General features: G+C 42.3%; 1 protein-coding gene across 4 annotated transcripts in view; it reads right to left on the bottom strand.

The window, feature by feature from the left end:
* Positions 1–19,001, bottom strand: part of ntm (neurotrimin) — a 502,481-nt gene that overhangs the window by 4,229 nt on the left and 479,251 nt on the right. For all 4 annotated transcript variants that reach the window (XM_034889544.1, XM_034889543.1, XM_034889545.1 and 1 more), the window contains 4 exons: positions 14,972–15,097; positions 2,150–2,278; positions 671–791; positions 258–409 (listed from right to left, as the gene is read on the bottom strand). In XM_034889544.1, coding sequence (XP_034745435.1) covers positions 258–409; positions 671–791; positions 2,150–2,278; positions 14,972–15,097 — 528 coding nt within the window. The remainder of the gene's footprint in view (positions 1–257; positions 410–670; positions 792–2,149; positions 2,279–14,971; positions 15,098–19,001) is intronic.

Below are 19,001 nucleotides of genomic sequence, written 5' to 3'. Positions count from 1 at the left end.
TTCACGACTGCGCATGCGCGAAGGGATAAACCCAATAGCGTAGCCCTTAGAGGGCGAAGCCTATACGAAATATAACTGCATTTATTCCGTATTCAACCCAACAATCTATAGGCACACATCTACACATATGTAATAATACAATCATATAACAGAAGACTGGGACTTCCTATATTTAATCTTTGTATATTTACCCTACAACATCTGTCTTTCTGTGCAAATGAGGACTCTTAATCATAAATAGGGATGTATGTACTCACCATACAGAAGGAAGCTTGTGTTTGAGCTCCCGAGTTTGTTGACGGCGACACAAGTGTAGTTTCCGTAGTCTCCGTCAGACACATTAAAAAACGTCAGCTTTGACAGCGATCCGGTATTCACAATCTCCATGCCATCCATGCCATTGAGGATCCTAGATGTGGGATGTGTGAAGGGAATTGTCCGTCGACATCCAGGGAATGCAACAATATTAGTTTCAATATAAAGGACCACATTAGGACCAAATTTGAAGTGATCTGTTTTTATGTCTAGCAGCTGATCAATAACCATCAATAACTGGGAACACTGATGGCAGTAAGCACTCAATCACGTGCACACGCATGCAAGCACGCACTAACTCACACACACGCTTCTTCAATTTGCGACCGTCAATTGCAAATGTAAAACTAATTACCTTCTGTCCTCCTTATACCACTCAAAATCTGCCTCAGGCACTGCATCAGCTTCACACTCCAGCACTCCTCTTTGGCCCAGAGTCACTCCCACATCTCTGCCCTCTGACACAGTCGGAGCATCTACAAGCAAGCAGCAAGAGCGTAAGATGGAAGAGCACTGTGATCACGAGTACAAGGAAACACAAGTCAATCAGGACACGGGTCACGGCATTTTCTCCTCTCAGCTGTGATGATCTACACCATGACCACAAGTAAACAGGAATTAGGAGTTCAAATGATACACACTATTCCGTACGCTGGTGAAACTGCATGGTTTCACGATGTGATGAGAAGGAATTACCAGCTCATGTTTTAATTTGATTCAATCAATTCTGTTTCTCCTGCAGCAAAGAAGATTCACATTATTGAATAGATTTGACTGTGGCGATTCAGTTACCACTAATGGACCCCCAAATTCTCACATATCGTTCAGGGCCCTTTACGAACCTTGGAAACTTTGAGCCAAACAAATGGTGCCTATGCAGCCCTATTCCTAATCTCAATTAGTTAAACTAAATTTGGACTATAAATGCTGAATTTCATTTCTTCCAAATTTCTTGTTTTTTGTCCAACCAACAGTCGTTTATGTTCTAATAAATTAGCAAAAGATAAGTAGCACATTATTTTAATTTAACTTGCCAGTGTTTACCATTTATGCTTAAAATGATTACTTAAATGACAACCTGATTATTAGCATTATTGCCTTTTCATTTTGGGTCTATCAACTAATTAAGTTATTATTCTTTATTCTATTAAGTAATAGAAACCTGGGGCCTAGTTTTGAACATCACATAATTTTAAAATTATTAAGCATCTGACCTAAAACTAATTATTTTGTACTCCTCTTTAACTCCAGAAAGTACATTTGATGTTGTGTATCAATAGTTCCAATAGGAAAAACACACAATGCCAAATTAAATTAATAAAACTCCACACAAAAAAAGCCAAAATCTCAACTAAAGTCTTCTCTACTGTAAGCCCATTGCAAATTAGAATATGGTTCAAACCAGGTGCAATAAATAAATGGAGTCCAGGAAAAGCTAGTGTTTTCATGGACTCCATTACTTCAAAAAAGTTAAAAAAAAAGTTATCTGAATGTCAAATGACTCTTTGAATTATGTAATATGTTGATGATTGATTAATCACTATTAAATGGTAGGCACTAGTAATAAACTATTCATCAGGTCTCAACATGCTATGGTTAAATTGCCTCATATTTTCTCTTCATGGAGTTGACAATGATAAATGACAGAGACAACAGGACAAGTCCATGTTTGTGACAAAAAATTGACACTTTTTCTTAATAAATGATTTAAATGATTACATGATTATCAAAACAGCTGACTCCAATACACTCATTGATGAATCAACTCATTGGTTCCTCACTGTTTATTCAAATACAACATTTTAAAATTCCTCAGCCAGAACAGTGGACTCACAGTTGACGGTGATGTCTAGGGTTTTGACATCTGTGTCAATCTCGTTGACAGCTGTGCATTCATACGTCCCTGCTTTCTGTCGGGAGATAGATGGGATTTCCAGGTACTCATCGTCTGATTCCAGGTCCCCTGTGAAACGTCACACACACACACACACACACACACACGATGAGATGGAGATTCAGAGTTTATGTGACAAGTCAACAGCTGTGGCCTCGATTGTCATTTTCACACTCGATTGTCTCTGCATGGCCTCTGGAAAGTCAGTGTCACACCGGTAAAGATCTGAATGTGTGAAGTAACTAGTAACTAAAGCTGTCAGATGAATGTAGCGGAGTAAAATGTAGAGGAGAAGAAGAAGGAAGTGGCTTGAAAAGAAAAGACTCAATTAAAGTACAAGTACCTCAACATTTGTACTTAATTACCTCCTGGAGTAAATGCACTTACATTACATTACTTGTGATGATAATTGTTAGTCATCTATTCATTTATTATTGGATTTTCTTTATACTGTGATGTAGTACAGTGTAGTACAAATGTATCTGGTATATGAATAAAAAGAGAATGTATTTTGGCATAAACAACAGAGAGTCAAGATCAGTTCAAACTCCAACACCAAAATCAAAGAATGAAGTTGGGAAGCAGCAGCAGGAGCGCCGACAGGTCCTGTTCATTCTTAAAGCAACCTGATCTACTATGACAGGGAAACTGCACACAGCTACATGTGTGTCAAACCGTATACAGGTAAATATGACAAATTCTGTCTCTCGTGTTTCTCTAGGTTTTTCTTTCAACACCAGTTCTTGAGCTTACTGACATTTTTCTAAGGATTTTACAACACTTGGTGATTAGTGCTTTGTTCCGCCCCCATTCATTATCAATTGTCTGTCAGCTCTTTCATATACTGCTCCTTTGTGAGTGACTCTTACGCCTGCAAGCACACCACGACAACTACCGAGATATGACAATATGAGTGGGGTGTGTGTGTGTGTGTGTTTTGTGTGTGCTATTTTTTTTCTCAATTTGACACGCTTGACAGATACACTTAATACAGCACTCAACGTACAGAACAAAAGGCGTAATTGACTTTGAGCCACCTCCCAAGATGGTGGTAGGTGACAGTAATGCATCGCACATGAATTCACTTTACTGGGTTTCTGCACATTACTGAAATACACCTGGGGAGTTCTCACTGGCACACTGAGGATCTGATGAGGAGTATCGGGATGTGTGCAGGTTCCACTCTGTTCCTTTTTCTGCTTGGCTTTGTCTCAACAGCGGATACAACATTGGTTTGCCAATAGAGACCGCAGTGTCACTTAAAGCCACACCGCTATCCTCTGAGGAGAGTTAATCAAGATGGGGCTGACGCACGTCCTCAAAGTCCTCACATCAAACATCGGTTTTACGGCAGGTGGCTTTTCACATTAGCAGCGTAAGCAGATGTCCTCCACATGAAATCCAGGTTTCACTATGATAGCCTTTAAATAAATTCATAAAAACAATTGACAATGATAGCTGGGAGAAAGCTATATGATTCCTCTCACTACTCACTCCTATAATATATACACGTATTTTGGGTTTCTACTATTGTAATGTTAAAAAAAAATACATTATTTTCATCCTGTCTGTCTGAATATATAACTTTATTGTCCTTCTCTCTGAAACGCTACATTTTAACGCCTGTGTCTTTGAGCCGCCCTCCTGAAGAAGCCCAGTCCACTCTGATTGGTCAGCGTTTCTGTGTCTTCTGCACCGCCATTGCAACCGGGGAATGACTGTAATGGCATTGTATGGCCGCTTTCTACCTATTTATAGTATCATTGTGACATCGCAACCGTACGGAAGTCCGGATGGCTCGTTTAAAGGCACCGTTTCTAAAAACCAAATAATGTTTTTATACTTTCACAATATTTATATAGAACAGTGACCTGAAAAAAAAATACATGAAAATCTCACTTTTCACAATATGGGACCTATAATAGTAATGTTTGGGGCTGTTGTTTTGCTTTAAAATAATCACGTCATTGCTGATGCTCAAAGTCTTCCTTTATACCAAAGCAGTTTATTGTAATGGAAGCACAGTGCCTCACATGAAACACAGAGGTCCTCTGCTAACTAAATAATGTATTACACCTCTATCACTTTCATGTAAAGCTTGGAGGAAAATGGGCTGAGCAGCTATCAGCTGAAAAGGCCATGTAGTTAGTGAGTGAGTTGCTATTTTAAATGCACTCTATCTGAATTGATGAAGATGTGTTGGGATTTCTCATCCCAGCCGATGATTGGCTTGTAAATTAGCTTTGCAGTAACTAATCAAAGCAGCGTGTTGCGCCAATGGGAAACAGAGAAAACCCTCCGATTTGGTAAAAGGTAGGAAAATTAGATAAACAGCTAAAATCCATCATGTTCAGGTATGGATGTGATGCTCCATTCTGGATCTGGTTTCAGGCTGGAAAGCAAAATATTAGCAAACATCCAAGGCAAACAAATATTATCAAATATTGTCTGACTCCCTTTGATGCATCCATCCATCCATCCATCCACTCATCCACCCATCTATCTATCCAACATCAATCCATCCATCCATCCATCCATCCACTCATCCATCTATCCAACATCAATCCCTCCATCCAACTATCCAACAATCTGTCTATCTATCTATCCATTGTCTGTATTAGCGACATATTGTTGGTTATAGACAGAAACTACACTTTATGTTGGACTCAGAGTGGTGAATTTTCTTTTGTTAAAATGAGCTAGCTAATCATGTCACGACAATTCCAGTTGGAATATCTCAGTTTGACATCATGCATTTCATTTTGAACTAATATTTCATATCCTCTGCAGCCCATCTCATTTGCAAGTTTTAGTGTAGCAGTCTAAATTGTGTTTCTGCCCTCTCAGCCATCACATAATGATTACAGACCTTGAGTCTTTGAGATGAAGTCATTTCTTTTTTCAAGTACTATTTATTAATCCCTCAAGATGTTCGCTCTATTTTGTTTTTGTTTCATGTTATATGTCGGAGCAGTTGGGGGTTTGGTGCCGTGCTTTGAGGCAGCTCGACAGTGTCCAGGAGGTGAACAGGCACCTCTCCACCCTCCACACACTCTGCATTGTGTCCAAACAGTAGTCAAGAAGTAATGTCCCCAAAGACTGAGCTATTGCCTCCACAGTTTCTAACTTCAGTTACGTGCAAATATAGAAAGCTTAACCTAAATAAATTCAAATAGGGATTTGAAAAGATTCTACTTCCATCTTTGAAACAAAGAAATTGCAACAAAGTACAAATTTGAATAGTACCTTTTGATCATCATACATTGCATGAAGATGCATAGGTAAGTAAAAATACAGAGCGTCTACAGCCCTATAGTAGCATTACAGTATAATCCAATTGAATATCTCTCATTGATTTTGCCAGGTTTTTGTTTACCGTGTAAATATATAACCAAGTCATAGTGTGATCAAACCTTAACTGTTGCGTTGTCACATCTAATTTCCCAGTCTTTTTTAAAGAGGGTTGGTTTGTGAGCGAGTCATTAGTGAGACAGACTGTGCACTGGCATCAAGGTGACATGGCAGGACTTCAGGGCCACCAGACAGGAAAAGGTGGCGGGGAGAAGAAAAAAGCCAGGAAGTCTCGGGAGAGGTCTGCAGAAGATAATGTACCCTTTCCTGTGTCCCTGAAATGCCATCCTCAAACTCAAGGGCAAAGAAGAAAATGGGGTAGAAAATGAAAAGAGAGAAAGATATTTGTGTACAGGGCAAGGGGAGCAACTTTGGTGGGGGGAAGACAGGAGAGCAGATGCTTGAGGGATATAGTCATTTAAGGAGAGGGAACAGGGGGATATGGCGAGGCAGGATTTAAATTGATGAATCCAAGCAAAGGGGAGAGAAAGAAATAGAAGCAGAATGGCAGAAGGAGCTGTTAACAGATAGAAAAGCACACATAACCAAAGAGAGAGTGGGAGTGGAGATGTTGTCGCCGGTGTTGTCTTAAGGGAGGGATGGTCGACGTGAAATGTGTTGAAGAAGAAGCAACAAAAGCTGTTGTTACTCAGACAAACGCTGAGGAAGAACATTTATTTAAAGGATGTCCAAGAAGACAATGAAGGAGAGAAAGCGACTGCTGCTGCACTGGAGCTCCGCTCTGAGACTCTGCTGCTGTCGCCCTGCAAGGAAAATATATAGATAGGTATTTTCCCACCGATTATCAGGCTTTGGCATGTGGAGATTTTTAATGTGCCTTTGATGCATCAACCTCTTTGAAGGAAACAAACATGAAAGGGGCGAGCGATAAAAAGAATCATAGCAATACAGTAGCTCGGGGTTCTATGTGTAACTGCCATGCAATAAGGCAGCTTTACTTCTATTGAAGAGGTTTGCCAGTGAAGATAATCTGTTGTGACAGTACGGTTTAGATTTGACCCGTCAATAGCATGCAAACGTTTTGGATGTTGCATCCAAACATCCTTTTGTATCTCAGCTAGACTGAAGGAGAAGCAGCTGTGTAAGTGATGGAAAGAATATACATTATGTCAGTGAATGTGAAGGGATGACTCACACTAATGATTATGCATGCTAAATAAAATAAAGAACAATGAAGACCAGTTTTCTCTTGAGTGTTGAAAATATCGATTCCACTTCAATAAAGGGAACAGTAAACAACCCAATTCAGTTAGTCAATTGCTAGATTGGTCTATGCATCACTGCTTAATCTTCTACAGAACTAGAGAAAGTTGTATTTGCATTAATTTTCTTTTGTCTGCCCAGGGACAACACATGTAGTTAAATGGTAGTCTAGTTCTAAATACCTAAATCTAATGCATCAAATGAGGTTTGTGGATTTACTGTATGTAAATTGTCTGAAACGGAGGCACTACTCAATTTTGGATTTGTAATAATTCAAAACTTCTGACCTATGTGATGCTATCCTCAGGATAATTACCCCTGCTGCTGCGTACGAATGCATTCATCAAAAGCTCTTTGGAACAATTTTCTGCCTAATGTTTCCTGCAGTCGTGGGGTGAAGGGAGTTATTAGTCTTACACTTACAATACGATACACTCTACTGTCCCAGAGGGGCAATTCATTTTGGACATTTTTTAAATAAAATATCCCCAAAATCAAAGACAAGATGCACCAACATCAATATAGGTATAAAATACCCCCTGCCTAAAATACCCCCTGTTCTAGTAATAAAACAGCACCTTGCATTTCAGTAACATAATGTATCCTATCTCTAGGAAGGAAAAAGAAACCCATTCTAAATAGTCTTGCATTGCCAGACCTTCCTCCACAGTGCTGCCAAAGAGGGTCTGGGTTCAGATCTTGAGTTGGTCCCCGGGCGCTGTGATTCACTGCCCACTGCTCCTTTGAGAATGAATTATGCTAGATGCGTATGTAACAATAAAGTACCTTTAAGGTAATGTTTGAAATGTACTGCTAAGAGGACAACCCCCTGAGATGAAGCATCTGGTTTTTGAGGGAGTCCTCTATCTGGCGTAAGTTGTTTTAGCTGCTTGATTCAAGCTTTACCCAAACAGCGAACAGAATTTTAGTGAACAAGAGAGGGAATTCAGCCTGGGAATGATTCAGCTCTGCAGCGGAGAGAACAGCTGGCTGCAATAATGACGAGTGAACAGAACGGCAGAGTGTACAAACAGCAGAGTTTAGCAATAACAACTAGTAAGGTGTGTCGGGTATTGTATTACTGCAGAGCAGAGAGACAGGGGCATTGTGTGTGTGACCCTTTACAGCCGTCTACATCCAGGTGAAGGGTGTTTTTTTTTTTTTTCTGCCAATGCTGCAGTTGATAACACAGAGAAAACACATGTTACCATGGTAACTCAACACATCAAAAATGGCAGCAGATGTAGCCTCGGAATTATTAAAACCACGGGGAAAATTACATTTTACTGACAAATACAAAATATTTTTTATGAAAATGCTACGACTAAAGCTAAGTAGGTGCCAACATTAGCACTTCCATGAACATCTACTATGGTATTGATATGCAGACTGTTGTCATGACACGTAGTAGAACCATGCGTATAGCTTTATGTAAAATATCACACAAACCCGTCCATGACAATGTGTTGGGCTATGGTATGACCGTTATTTATTTTAATCTTTCACCTTCAAAGGGGTCGAAAAGGGACCAATCTACTCCGACTACCAACTCCATCAAGTCTATATTCAAATTAATCTTCCCCAGCCTCCAGACCTTTGCAAATCTGGGAAACTTTCATTGCTTCTGGTCTAAATTCAATCATGTGCATGTTCATTTCGGCTGCCTTAATGCACCGGGGCGTTGGTTTGCCGCCTGGGCTGACAAACTTTGCAGTCAGGTTGTGTGGTCTGTGGGAGATACCGAGGATCACTTCTGATCCGCCACAAGCCCCTAAAGCCATCTATCTATCAAAGGTGAGGGGGAGCTGGGTCACGGCTATGTGAGAGCCCTGGCCCCAGTCTGGCCCTGAAATCATCAATTTTGATGCACACAGGCACGCGCGAACACACGCATACAAACGCGCGCACGCACGCACGCACGCACGCACGCACGCACGCACGCACGCACGCACACACACACACACACACACACACACACACACACACACACACACACACACACACACACACACACACACACAAGCATGAACGCACAAACACACATATACATACAAACACACACACACAGATCCACACACACTCAAACGCATGAAAGCACACACATGCACGAATGCACACACACCCACATAGACAAACACACAAGTGCATGCACGCACGCACGTCCACAGACATTCACACTTGCAGACAAAAACACAAACACACACACCCATGCTCACGCACACTCACATGCACACATACAAACACACAAACACACGCAGGCATAGACACAAACACACATGCACATAATCACGCAAGCACACACACACACACACACACACACACACACAGGCACACACACTCATGTCACTCACCTTTATTTATTTAATTTAGTCTTTTTAACACCCCGGAGTGCGTGCAATAGCCGGGCTCATGCTGAATGGCCCCGGGTTGGAGGAGAGTTGCTCTGCAGCTGAGAGATACTGGAATAGGAGTTTGGACTACAACAAGTAGTTGGACATTTTTTCTGCTCTCTCCCTCTCTGTGAGTCAGGGTGCCTACTGTGCAGTGGGACTCTGTGTATTCCTGCTGCACTTGCTTATCAGGGCCTCAGTCCAATACTGGAGATAAAATCGATAAGTAAAATGCAACTAAAAAAAAAGAACAGATAGAATTCAAAACATTGAAAGTGAACAATGTGAGAGAAAAACAACCAAAAAATAACAACCAAAAGAGACTGAATCCCTATGGTATTTCATCTTGCATGAGGAAAAATCAAAAGGACAGCTTCTCAAGCTACTGCTAGTCTATTTACATATTCATCCCACACTAAACTAAAGGCCAATAGACAACTCTGAATTGTAGTTTTGTTGGTGCCTGCAAAAGAAAATCTCCACAATGATTTTCACTTCCCTTTCTCAGATATAGTCTTTAAACAGATAAATAAACATAAGCGACCAGTCGCAGCATACATTTTGATCACGAGGAGTGCTGAGATGAGCACAGAATAAAGACTGCCTCTGAATGGGCCTGCCGTTCTGAGAAATGCCTTGTTTTACATAACGATTCTCAATCAGTGCTGTGTTGCACAAAAAGTCAGACTTGGTACAAACACAACGACACACACACACACACACACACACACGCACACACACACACTTCAGCAGCTATCTCGCAGTACACAGATGCAGAGATCCGAGTTTGAGATCTGAACTGTCTCTATAAAAAGATTAGTTCTAAGGCCTTTGCTGTATTGGAAAATATACCAATTAAAAAAAACATGAAAGTTCCAAAGAAACCTCATTTAAACCATTGCTGTCACAAATACATGGTGGGCACCCTGGTGGCAAGTCACCAAGGCACTGTAGTCTGCATTCATCAATAAATTAATAAATGTAATTTAAATTTTTCTGCCGGATATTTGATTTGATAAGATCAACTAAAGTTCAACATTCACTGTGTAACAGATACAACATGTCATAGAGCTTTATGACATGAGACCGCATCAAAACTGCTCTGAGAACACATATATGTAGAGTGTTTTTCTTTTAATAAGCATGGAGCAATGAACAGTCAGCCACAGAACATTTATCACACAAGCTAAAGTTTTTGACAATAAAAAACAATTCCAATAAAAAACACATCAGTGCTTTCTTGTAAACTGAAATGTTTGGTCTGCCTCAGTTCAACAGCATCTTCTACGATCAAAAATTAAATGATCGCAGTCTTCACAATAAGCTAATCACATTCTTTCAATTTCAATTTGAAAACGATTTATCCTTCCGCCCTAATTCAGAGCTTTCAAATTTAACCAACCTGCATGTCTTTGGTCTGTTGAAGGAAACTAGAGCACCTGGACAAAACCCACACAGGCACCGGGAGAGCATGCACACACACACACACACACACACACACACACACACACACACACACACACACACACACACACACAAAAATAGGTTTTTAGCCCAGCATGGTCAAGTGAACTAATTTGTCCAATGGATGACTCAGCTTCCTCAATCTCCAACATCAAAATGTATTTATAGCCAATTATAACACATTGCACCTTTAGGAGGTCTGAAAGGAAAACAGCTCTGTTGTTTACAGCAGAGCCAGGAAGTTAAATCGCCAATGAAACCAGCTGTTGGATCCAGTTATTGAGATTTCACAGCAATGGTTCCCAGAGATAGCTGGGATCAGTCCCACGCCTCGGAAACAAGCATTGCCCCCCGTGGCCCGGCAGTCAGTTGTGACAGACCGTTCTCTCCACTGCTTAACTCACTCATTCACTATTTGTCTAATTAAGAGTAATAATTACAAAAGGGAGAGAAGACAGCTATCTCTCTTGTAAAACCTGTTTTAGGTGCACGAGTCTGGGGAAGCACATTCTATGTTGCTTCCACAGGCTATTGATTGGCTGTTCAATAGAATGAAAACGACTGAGTTGCTTTTTCTAATTAGGCACTATTTTTACTTTTGTATACGCTCAGTAAAAACACCCAAAAAAACACAAAAAAGTTTGAACTTGATCCAACCATTGTTATTTGTTATCTGTTATTTAAGTGTCACTTGCACTGTACATGATGCCTTCAAACAGATACTCATACATTGGTAAATTGATTTTGTTAGGGTGGCATTGTATTTGTCTGCAATTTGTCTTGGTAACTTTTAATCACTCACTCCCACTCCCACTTCAACACCCACTGTTCATTTGACACAGTCAGTACATTTCCAAGTAATTGGCAACACTGTCGGAATCCTACTGGAAGAAGTGAAACAGAATGTAGATGCAGTCCAGAAGGTCACTGAAATCAGTGAGCCACCGTTTGAATGATTGATTTGGTCCTTCAGTAAAAAAAAATATATACATATATTTCATTCAATTTCCTTGCTACACTGTAGCTAATAATGTGATAATCTGTATGTTTTTACTACAGAGCCAAAGGTGTATAATTCCCAAATAATGAAGAAAGACGGAGAGAACAATTGAACCATGCCTGTGTTTAAAACAAGCTTTGGATCAAAGGATCTTTTTTAAGGCCAAAACAATTATAAAACGATGGGAAATGACGTGATCTGTGCCTTACTAATGAGAAGAAATGAAGATAATATACTCACTTTTATCTTCATTCCCATGTAGGCAGTTCTGTGACAGCCAGAGCTTAATATCATTAAAGGCGTTTTTTCTTATCTGAATCGATGTTTGCTTAGCACACGACAGTGGAAGTTATACGCTGTAAAACCCCTTGAGGCAAATTAAGGATATTGGGCTGCATAAATAAAAATGACATGACTTGAAACAAACACGTTTTTAAGACGTGTCGCTCAATCATTTTTGAAGGCCAATAGTGTCAATGTTTTGAATGGCAACATTCAAAGTCAGGGTGTAAGGCTTCATCCCGTCAACTCTCATCTGCAACAAAAACTCAGTTGGTCCATTATTTAGCCACTGTTTTCTAGTTACACATAGTAGCAAAGGTGACCTATCCTTTGTCCTTAAAGTGGCCATATTGTGAAAAAAAATTACCTTTTGTAGGATGTAGGGTGTTATTTTGTGTCTCTGGTGCTTCCGCACGCATACAAACCAGTTCCCCCAAGATTTCGTGATCGCAGCAGTTCACCCGAATTCAACCAGTCACTGTGACTTTGTTGCAACTCACAATTTTGACCAATCACCGCAACTTTTCACAAATTTGACCAAAAACCTGAGTTTCCCGCGACTTAAACTAACAGCAGTCCCACGTGCCAGACTTTGTATCAGAATGTGACTCCGAGAGCCAGTGACCAAGAGGGAGCGGAAATGGGTTGATGTCACACGTACGTGGCCATATTAATTTCCTTGTTTAACGAGACGTGTGTGACTCAAACATCTCATGTTTACCAACAAAGCGTACAGCGAAAGAGCGTGCAGAATATGTCAGATCATCCTGCCAACCTGTGTGTATGACTTTTCACTCTGATGTTGCTGAAGCGGCTGCTGTTTCAATCCTGTCGGCTCTGAGAAAGACAAAAAAACGAACGTTTTTTGCGACTTTCTGTCTCCCACAATTTTTCATTGTAAAAACAAACAACAAACATTGCAACTTTTATCACTTTTTTTTTTTTTGGAAAAGCTCCTGCCACATCCTGCAAAATCCTGGAGGAACTTGGCAAACTTGGGAAAAAAACCATGCTTGTCTGAGTAAGATACAGGTTTCTGAATGTCCTCTGCCTTCAGTCTTCAAGGGGAACGGTTTAAAATCTGCACGGCTTTCTAGGTCACTAGCCGAGACGAGGTGGTTAACCGTAGCACATGCTAGCACTGGCATGCTAGCTCGTTCTCGATGGCAAAACACCTCTACAACACACAATAGTTCACTATAACTTACAAGTGCACATTGCTGTAGATCCTGTCTTCACTCCATGTGTTTAGGTCTTTGTTTTAGCTACAGAGTGAGACATCTCACTTCTATACTATCTTTGTTGTGAATGCACATGCTAACTTGCTAGGTAAGATTGCATCAGCTAGATAACGTTTTCTCCAACTTTGGTCAGTCCAAATCAGGATTAGCTGGGAGATTTCTTCTAGACAAGGGTCACTTGTGGAATATCTGCAAAACAGGAAGTCGTTCTTTTGTAGATTATGGCAAAATTGTGTGTGGTGTAGCAATGTTTTTGCTATTGAGAACGAGCTAGCATGCTACGGTTAGCCACCTCTCTCGGCTAGTGACGTAAAAAGCCGTGCAGATGTTGAACAGCTCACCCAGAGACTGAAGACAGAGGACATTCAGAAGCCGTATCTCACTCAAAACAGCATAGGTTGTTTTTTCCAAATGTGTGGAGCACCAAATCCCAGAAAAAGTGATTTATTCATAAAATGGGCACTTTAACAGTAGTGGTGTTTATACCGCAATACTTTAAAGAGTAACATTCCTTGTCCTTAACAAATGTGTAGTAGTTAAGATTCTACTGCTATATGCTTGTATCCTGCAATAACTCAGTATGCTCAGCATACACAGCAGCAGTCTAGAAACCAGAGAGCTGAACAATGTGCTCCAACACTGCCTCATTAAACATACTGGTTTATTGCTTTCAAGAAACTGTATGTCACCCAAACCAGAGTGTGCAATGTCTTTAAATTGCACTAATTGCAATTTAAAACCAAGAATTTAAAATGCACAGATACATGGGAAACATACATGCAGATTATGTGCTAGATTGAAGGCTCTGACTCTGGCTCTATACTCTTCTGCTGTTCATGCAGAGGCTGTGAGGTTCTGTTACTGATAAATGCTGCACAGGGAGCTCACGGGCCCCCAATCACAGAATGTCAACACGAGTCAACAAGTAGATATAACACCATCAGATATCAAAGCCCCCAGACGTTTTACCATTTGGCCTGAAGAATGTGACTGCTAGCAGGCAACTGCCTTCTCTCCGTAAAACAAAAGAAAGGAAACAAAGGAGTCCTACGGCTGTCTGTTCTACACAGCCTGCATGATAACGTATGCACAAGCATGTCATATTTCACAAAAAGGAGCTAATCAATGGCGCCTCTCTGTGCTTATCTGCTTACAGACAGGTCAGTCACACTTGTGCCATATTAACATTTCAATTCCCGGATTCCAGCTTCAACACAAAGGACAGCACAGATGAAAGCACAAAAGCTCTGGCTTTTAAATGTAACTCATTATGAATACAAACATCTTGCCTGATTAAGTGAAGCATGGACACACTGGGATACATAAATAGCATTTGGTTTCCTTTATTCTTTGGTAAAGAATAATGGCATGAATGCCACTGAGCATGCACAATTGAACTATCCTGATTTTGGACATACCTGCCATGGCGTGCCAAAGAATGCATAACGCTCCACACAGTGTTAATGCTCACTGCATTAATCCTGTCATTCAAAGTGCCTCCAGAACATTTACATCTATCCTATTATCCTAATTAATTAGTCCAATAACAACAGGGTCAGTTTGCTTTCCTGCAAACAATTACGTTGTAATGAGGATCTGGAAACAGGTAATGATGGGTAACAAGTGAAGCGAGAAATCCACCAGGGGTCAAACAAAGTCAGAGATGGGGCGATAAACAGAGAGGCCTGGGTGGAAGAGAGACAGGCAGCGACAAGTACAGTAAAATTAAGTAGGAAGAACAGCAAGTGATTTGTTTAAAATGAAAGTGTGAATATAGCGTATGTACTCATTCACAGAACTAAGAAGTTACCTGAGGAGGAGATGAGTTTCCAACTGATGGAAGGTTCTGGTTTACCGCTTGCTTGGCACATCAGGGTGACGTTGGAGCCTTCATTTACCACAATATCTTTTGACAGGTTGATGATTTCTGGTGGCACTGTGAAAGCAAAAGGAAAAAATGGGTAAAGGGAAATAAAGGAGAACAATTTTACAAATCAATTTGTGCCTCCTCCTGCTCTTCTGTAACTGCAAGGAAGTGTAAATACATAGCCGGAGTAAACCTGTAAAGTCTGCAAGCTATGACTGAAATGCTGCATTCAAACGAAAATAAGCAAAGGACAATTAAAAAAAAGTTAATATCAAGGTTGATAAATATCAAAACCCAGTCTCATGACAGTTTGTGAATTTGTCACACTTTTTAATCTATTAATTCTTGTACATATTTTCACATATTTTTGGGATCACAGCACGACTACAGTAACGAGTAGTATGAACATGCGAAAAAAAAGTTGGTTGGGGTGGATGGTCTCCTGGTGTGTGACGTGTCCTTTCCCCATTGTTGTATTGGTGAAACTGAAAAACATTAGCTTGAAAGTCACGCTCACCACCACAAGAAAATTACACAAACGTGTCCGTGTACATGAATCAATAGATTAAAAATAATGTGACCATTTAACAAACTGCCGTGAGACCGTGTTGGATATCATATGGTTGATGTATTTCTTTAAACTGTACTGCAGAAGTGGCCCATCTGTTACAATGGACCTATTGCCTCTTACAGTCTACAATGAATGGTAAACCAGACATGTAACTAGTATTAGTAGTATTTTGGGATGGTAATTCATTTGTAATCATTGCTGACATTGCATTGGCTTATATTCCTGCATGGATAGTTTGTTTCACGCCAAAGTTGTCAGGGAATGTGTAGGCTTGGACCCCAAATGTGGAAGGTTGAGAGGAGGATGCAGTGCTCTAAAGCAGGCAGGTAGAAACTGGAAACCGAGATCCAAATAAAAATCAATATACTGAAAACTAAGAAAAGCAAAATCCAGGAAAATCTCAGGAAATGACAAAGATCGGACAAAGACAGACTAAGAAAGCACAAAGACTGAATACACACGGTAACAGGGCTGAAACAAGGGACAGGTGACATGAGGGCTGATGAACAGGTGAAACACATCAGGGTAGGGCAGACTATCACAGAGGCAGGTACATGCAATGCAGGAAGTAAAGTGTGACATGACACAGGAGAAACAGACACTACAAAGAAAAACAGGAAAGTGAAGATAAATTATACATAATAATTATAATATACATAATTATAAATTACACATGGTAAAACACAGGGGATACAGACACCTGAGACGGTAAACAACAGGGAAACAGGGAATACACAAAATAACAGGAAATACTACAACTGGAAAGCACAACTATGACAACATGATCAATAACATTTAGGTTGAGAGGATATTGGAAACAAGACGGATCTGTGACCTCATGTTTTATTATTTGCTCTGGCAGATGGGTTTGATCCCCCTCCCCCCTTTCCAGGAACTTAAGATCTGACAGATCAATGTCAACTGTTTTCATAATATAAGAAGATGACATGATATGTAAAGAGGAGCGCCTTTGTCCTAGCTTCTGAACAGCAAGTGGTGAGACACGTCCACGGTTTCCAAGAAAACCTCACAGGGATTTTTAAGAATGAAGTTCACGTAAGTACAGCGCAAAGTCACATGTTACGTTGCTTTTGATGGGTTGAAGGTCTATCCAAACGTATACAGATGCATTTTGGTCAACGCCCCTTGAGATGTTGAAAATTAAGTGAGAAGTTCCAGACTAGTTTGAATTTGCAATTTGTTCTGGCAATGTCATGCATCTCTCCGGGAACCATCACCTTATCGTGGTGGAGAGGTTTGTGTGTCCCTATGAACCTGAGGGCTGTGTTGTCTGGAGCTTTGTGCTCCTGGTAGGGTCTCCCATGGCAAAGAGGTCTCAGGGGAGGGGCCAGACAAAGAATGGTTCAAAGACTTCGATGGTTGATCAAGGAAGGGATAGAGATACCCCGCCCAGAGGAAGCCCGGGGCCCCCGTCTGGAGCCAGGCCCAGACGGTGGGCTCTTGAGCGAGCGTCTGGTGGCCGGGTTTGCCACGGAGCCCGGTCGGGCACAGCCCGAACAAGCAACGTGGCACCTCTCCCTCCAGCCCATGGGCCCACCACCTGTGGGAGGATCCAAAGGGGTCGGGTGCGCTGCTACATGGGTGGCAGCGAAGGTCAGGGGCTTCGACGGACCAGAACCGGGCGGCAGAGGCTGGCTCTGGGGACGTGGAATGTCACCTCTCTGTGGGGGAAGGAGCCGGAACTTGTGCGGGAGGAGGAGCGCTACCGGTTAGATCTGGTGGGGCTTACCTCTATGCACAGTCTTGGTTCAGGAACCGTTCTCCTGGATAGGGGTTGGACTCTGTCCTACTCCGGAGTTGCCCATGGTGTGAGTGTAAGTGTACGTGGTACCAGAGCACCCTAGGCCAAAGGTCAACGATCGATTTTATAATCGTTTCATCTGATCTGAGGCCGTATGTTTTGGACACTCGGGTGAAGAGAGGGGCAGAGCTGTCAACTGATCACCATCTGGTGGTGAGTTGGGTCAGGGGGTGGGGAAAGACTCTGGACAGACCTGGTAAGCCCAAACGGGTAGTGAGGGTAAACTGTGAACATCTGGAGGAGGCCCCTGTCCGATGGACTTTCAACTCACACCTCCGGCGGAGCTTTTCTGACATCCCTGTGGAGGCTGGGGGCATTGAACCTGAGTGGACAATGTTCAAAGCTTCCATTGCTAAAGCTGCGGCGGCGAGCTGTGGTCTTAGGGTTTTAGGTGCCTCAAGGGGCGGTAACCCACAAACACCCTGGTGGACACCGGTGGTCAGGGAAGCCGTCCGACTGAAGAAGGAGTCTTTCCGGGATATGTTGTCTCGGAGGACTCCAGAGGCAGTTGCAGGTCACCGACGGGCCCGAAGGGCTGCAGCCTCTGCCGTGACAGAGGCAAAGCAGCGGGTGTGGGAGAAGTTCGGAGAAGATATGGAGAAGGACTTTCGGTCGGCACCAAGGTGCTTCTGGAAAACCGTTCACCACCTCAGGAGGGGGAAGCGGGTGAATCATCCAAGCTGTATACAGTAAGGATGGGACCTTGTTGACCTCAACTGAGGAGGTAATAGGGCGGTGGAAGGAGCACTTTGAGGAACTCCTAAATCCAGCTGACACGCCCTCCTTGGTGGAGGCAGAGCTGGAGGATGATGGGGGATTGTCGTCAATTTCCCTGGTGGAAGTCGCTGAGGTAGTCAAACAACTCCACAGCGGCAAAGCCCCAGGGATTGATGAGATCCGTCCAGAAATGCTGAAGGCTCTGGGTGTGGAGGGGCTGTCTTGGTTGACACGCCTCTTCAACATGCGTGGAAGTCCGGGACGGTGCCTAAGGAGTGGCAGACCGGGGTGGTGGTTCCCTTCTTCAAAAAGGGGGACCAGAGGGTGTGTGCCAATTACAGGGGTATCACACTTCTCAGCCTCCCTGGTAAAGTCTACTCCAAGGTGCTGGAAAGGAGGGTTCGGCCGATAGTCAAACCTCGGATTGAAGAGGAACAATGCGGATTCCGTCCTGGTCGTGGAACAATGGATCAGATCTTTACTCTCGCAAGGATCTTGGAGGGGGCCTGGGAGTATGCCCAACCAGTCTACATGTGTTTTGTGGATCAGGAGAAGGCGTATGACCGGTTCCCCCGGGAGAAATTGTGGGAGGTGCTGCGGGAATATGGGGTGAGGGGGTCCCTTCTCAGGGCCATCCAATCTCTGTATGACCAAAGCGAGAGCTGTGTCCGGGTTCTCGGCAGTAAGTCGGACTCGTTCCAGGTGAGGGTTGGCATCCGCCAGGGCTGTGCTTTGTCACCAATCCTGTTTGTAATATTTATGGACAGGATATCGAGGCGTAGTTGGGGGAGGGGTTGCAGTTCGGTGGGCTCGGGATCTCATCGCTGCTTTTTGCGGATGATGTGGTCCTGATGGCATCATCG

The sequence above is a fragment of the Etheostoma cragini genome, chromosome 13 (assembly GCF_013103735.1).
Source record: "Etheostoma cragini isolate CJK2018 chromosome 13, CSU_Ecrag_1.0, whole genome shotgun sequence".
NCBI lineage: Eukaryota > Metazoa > Chordata > Actinopteri > Perciformes > Percidae > Etheostoma > Etheostoma cragini.
The sequence above is the reverse complement of the archived record's forward strand: the minus strand, read 5'-3'. Positions and strand labels throughout refer to the sequence as shown.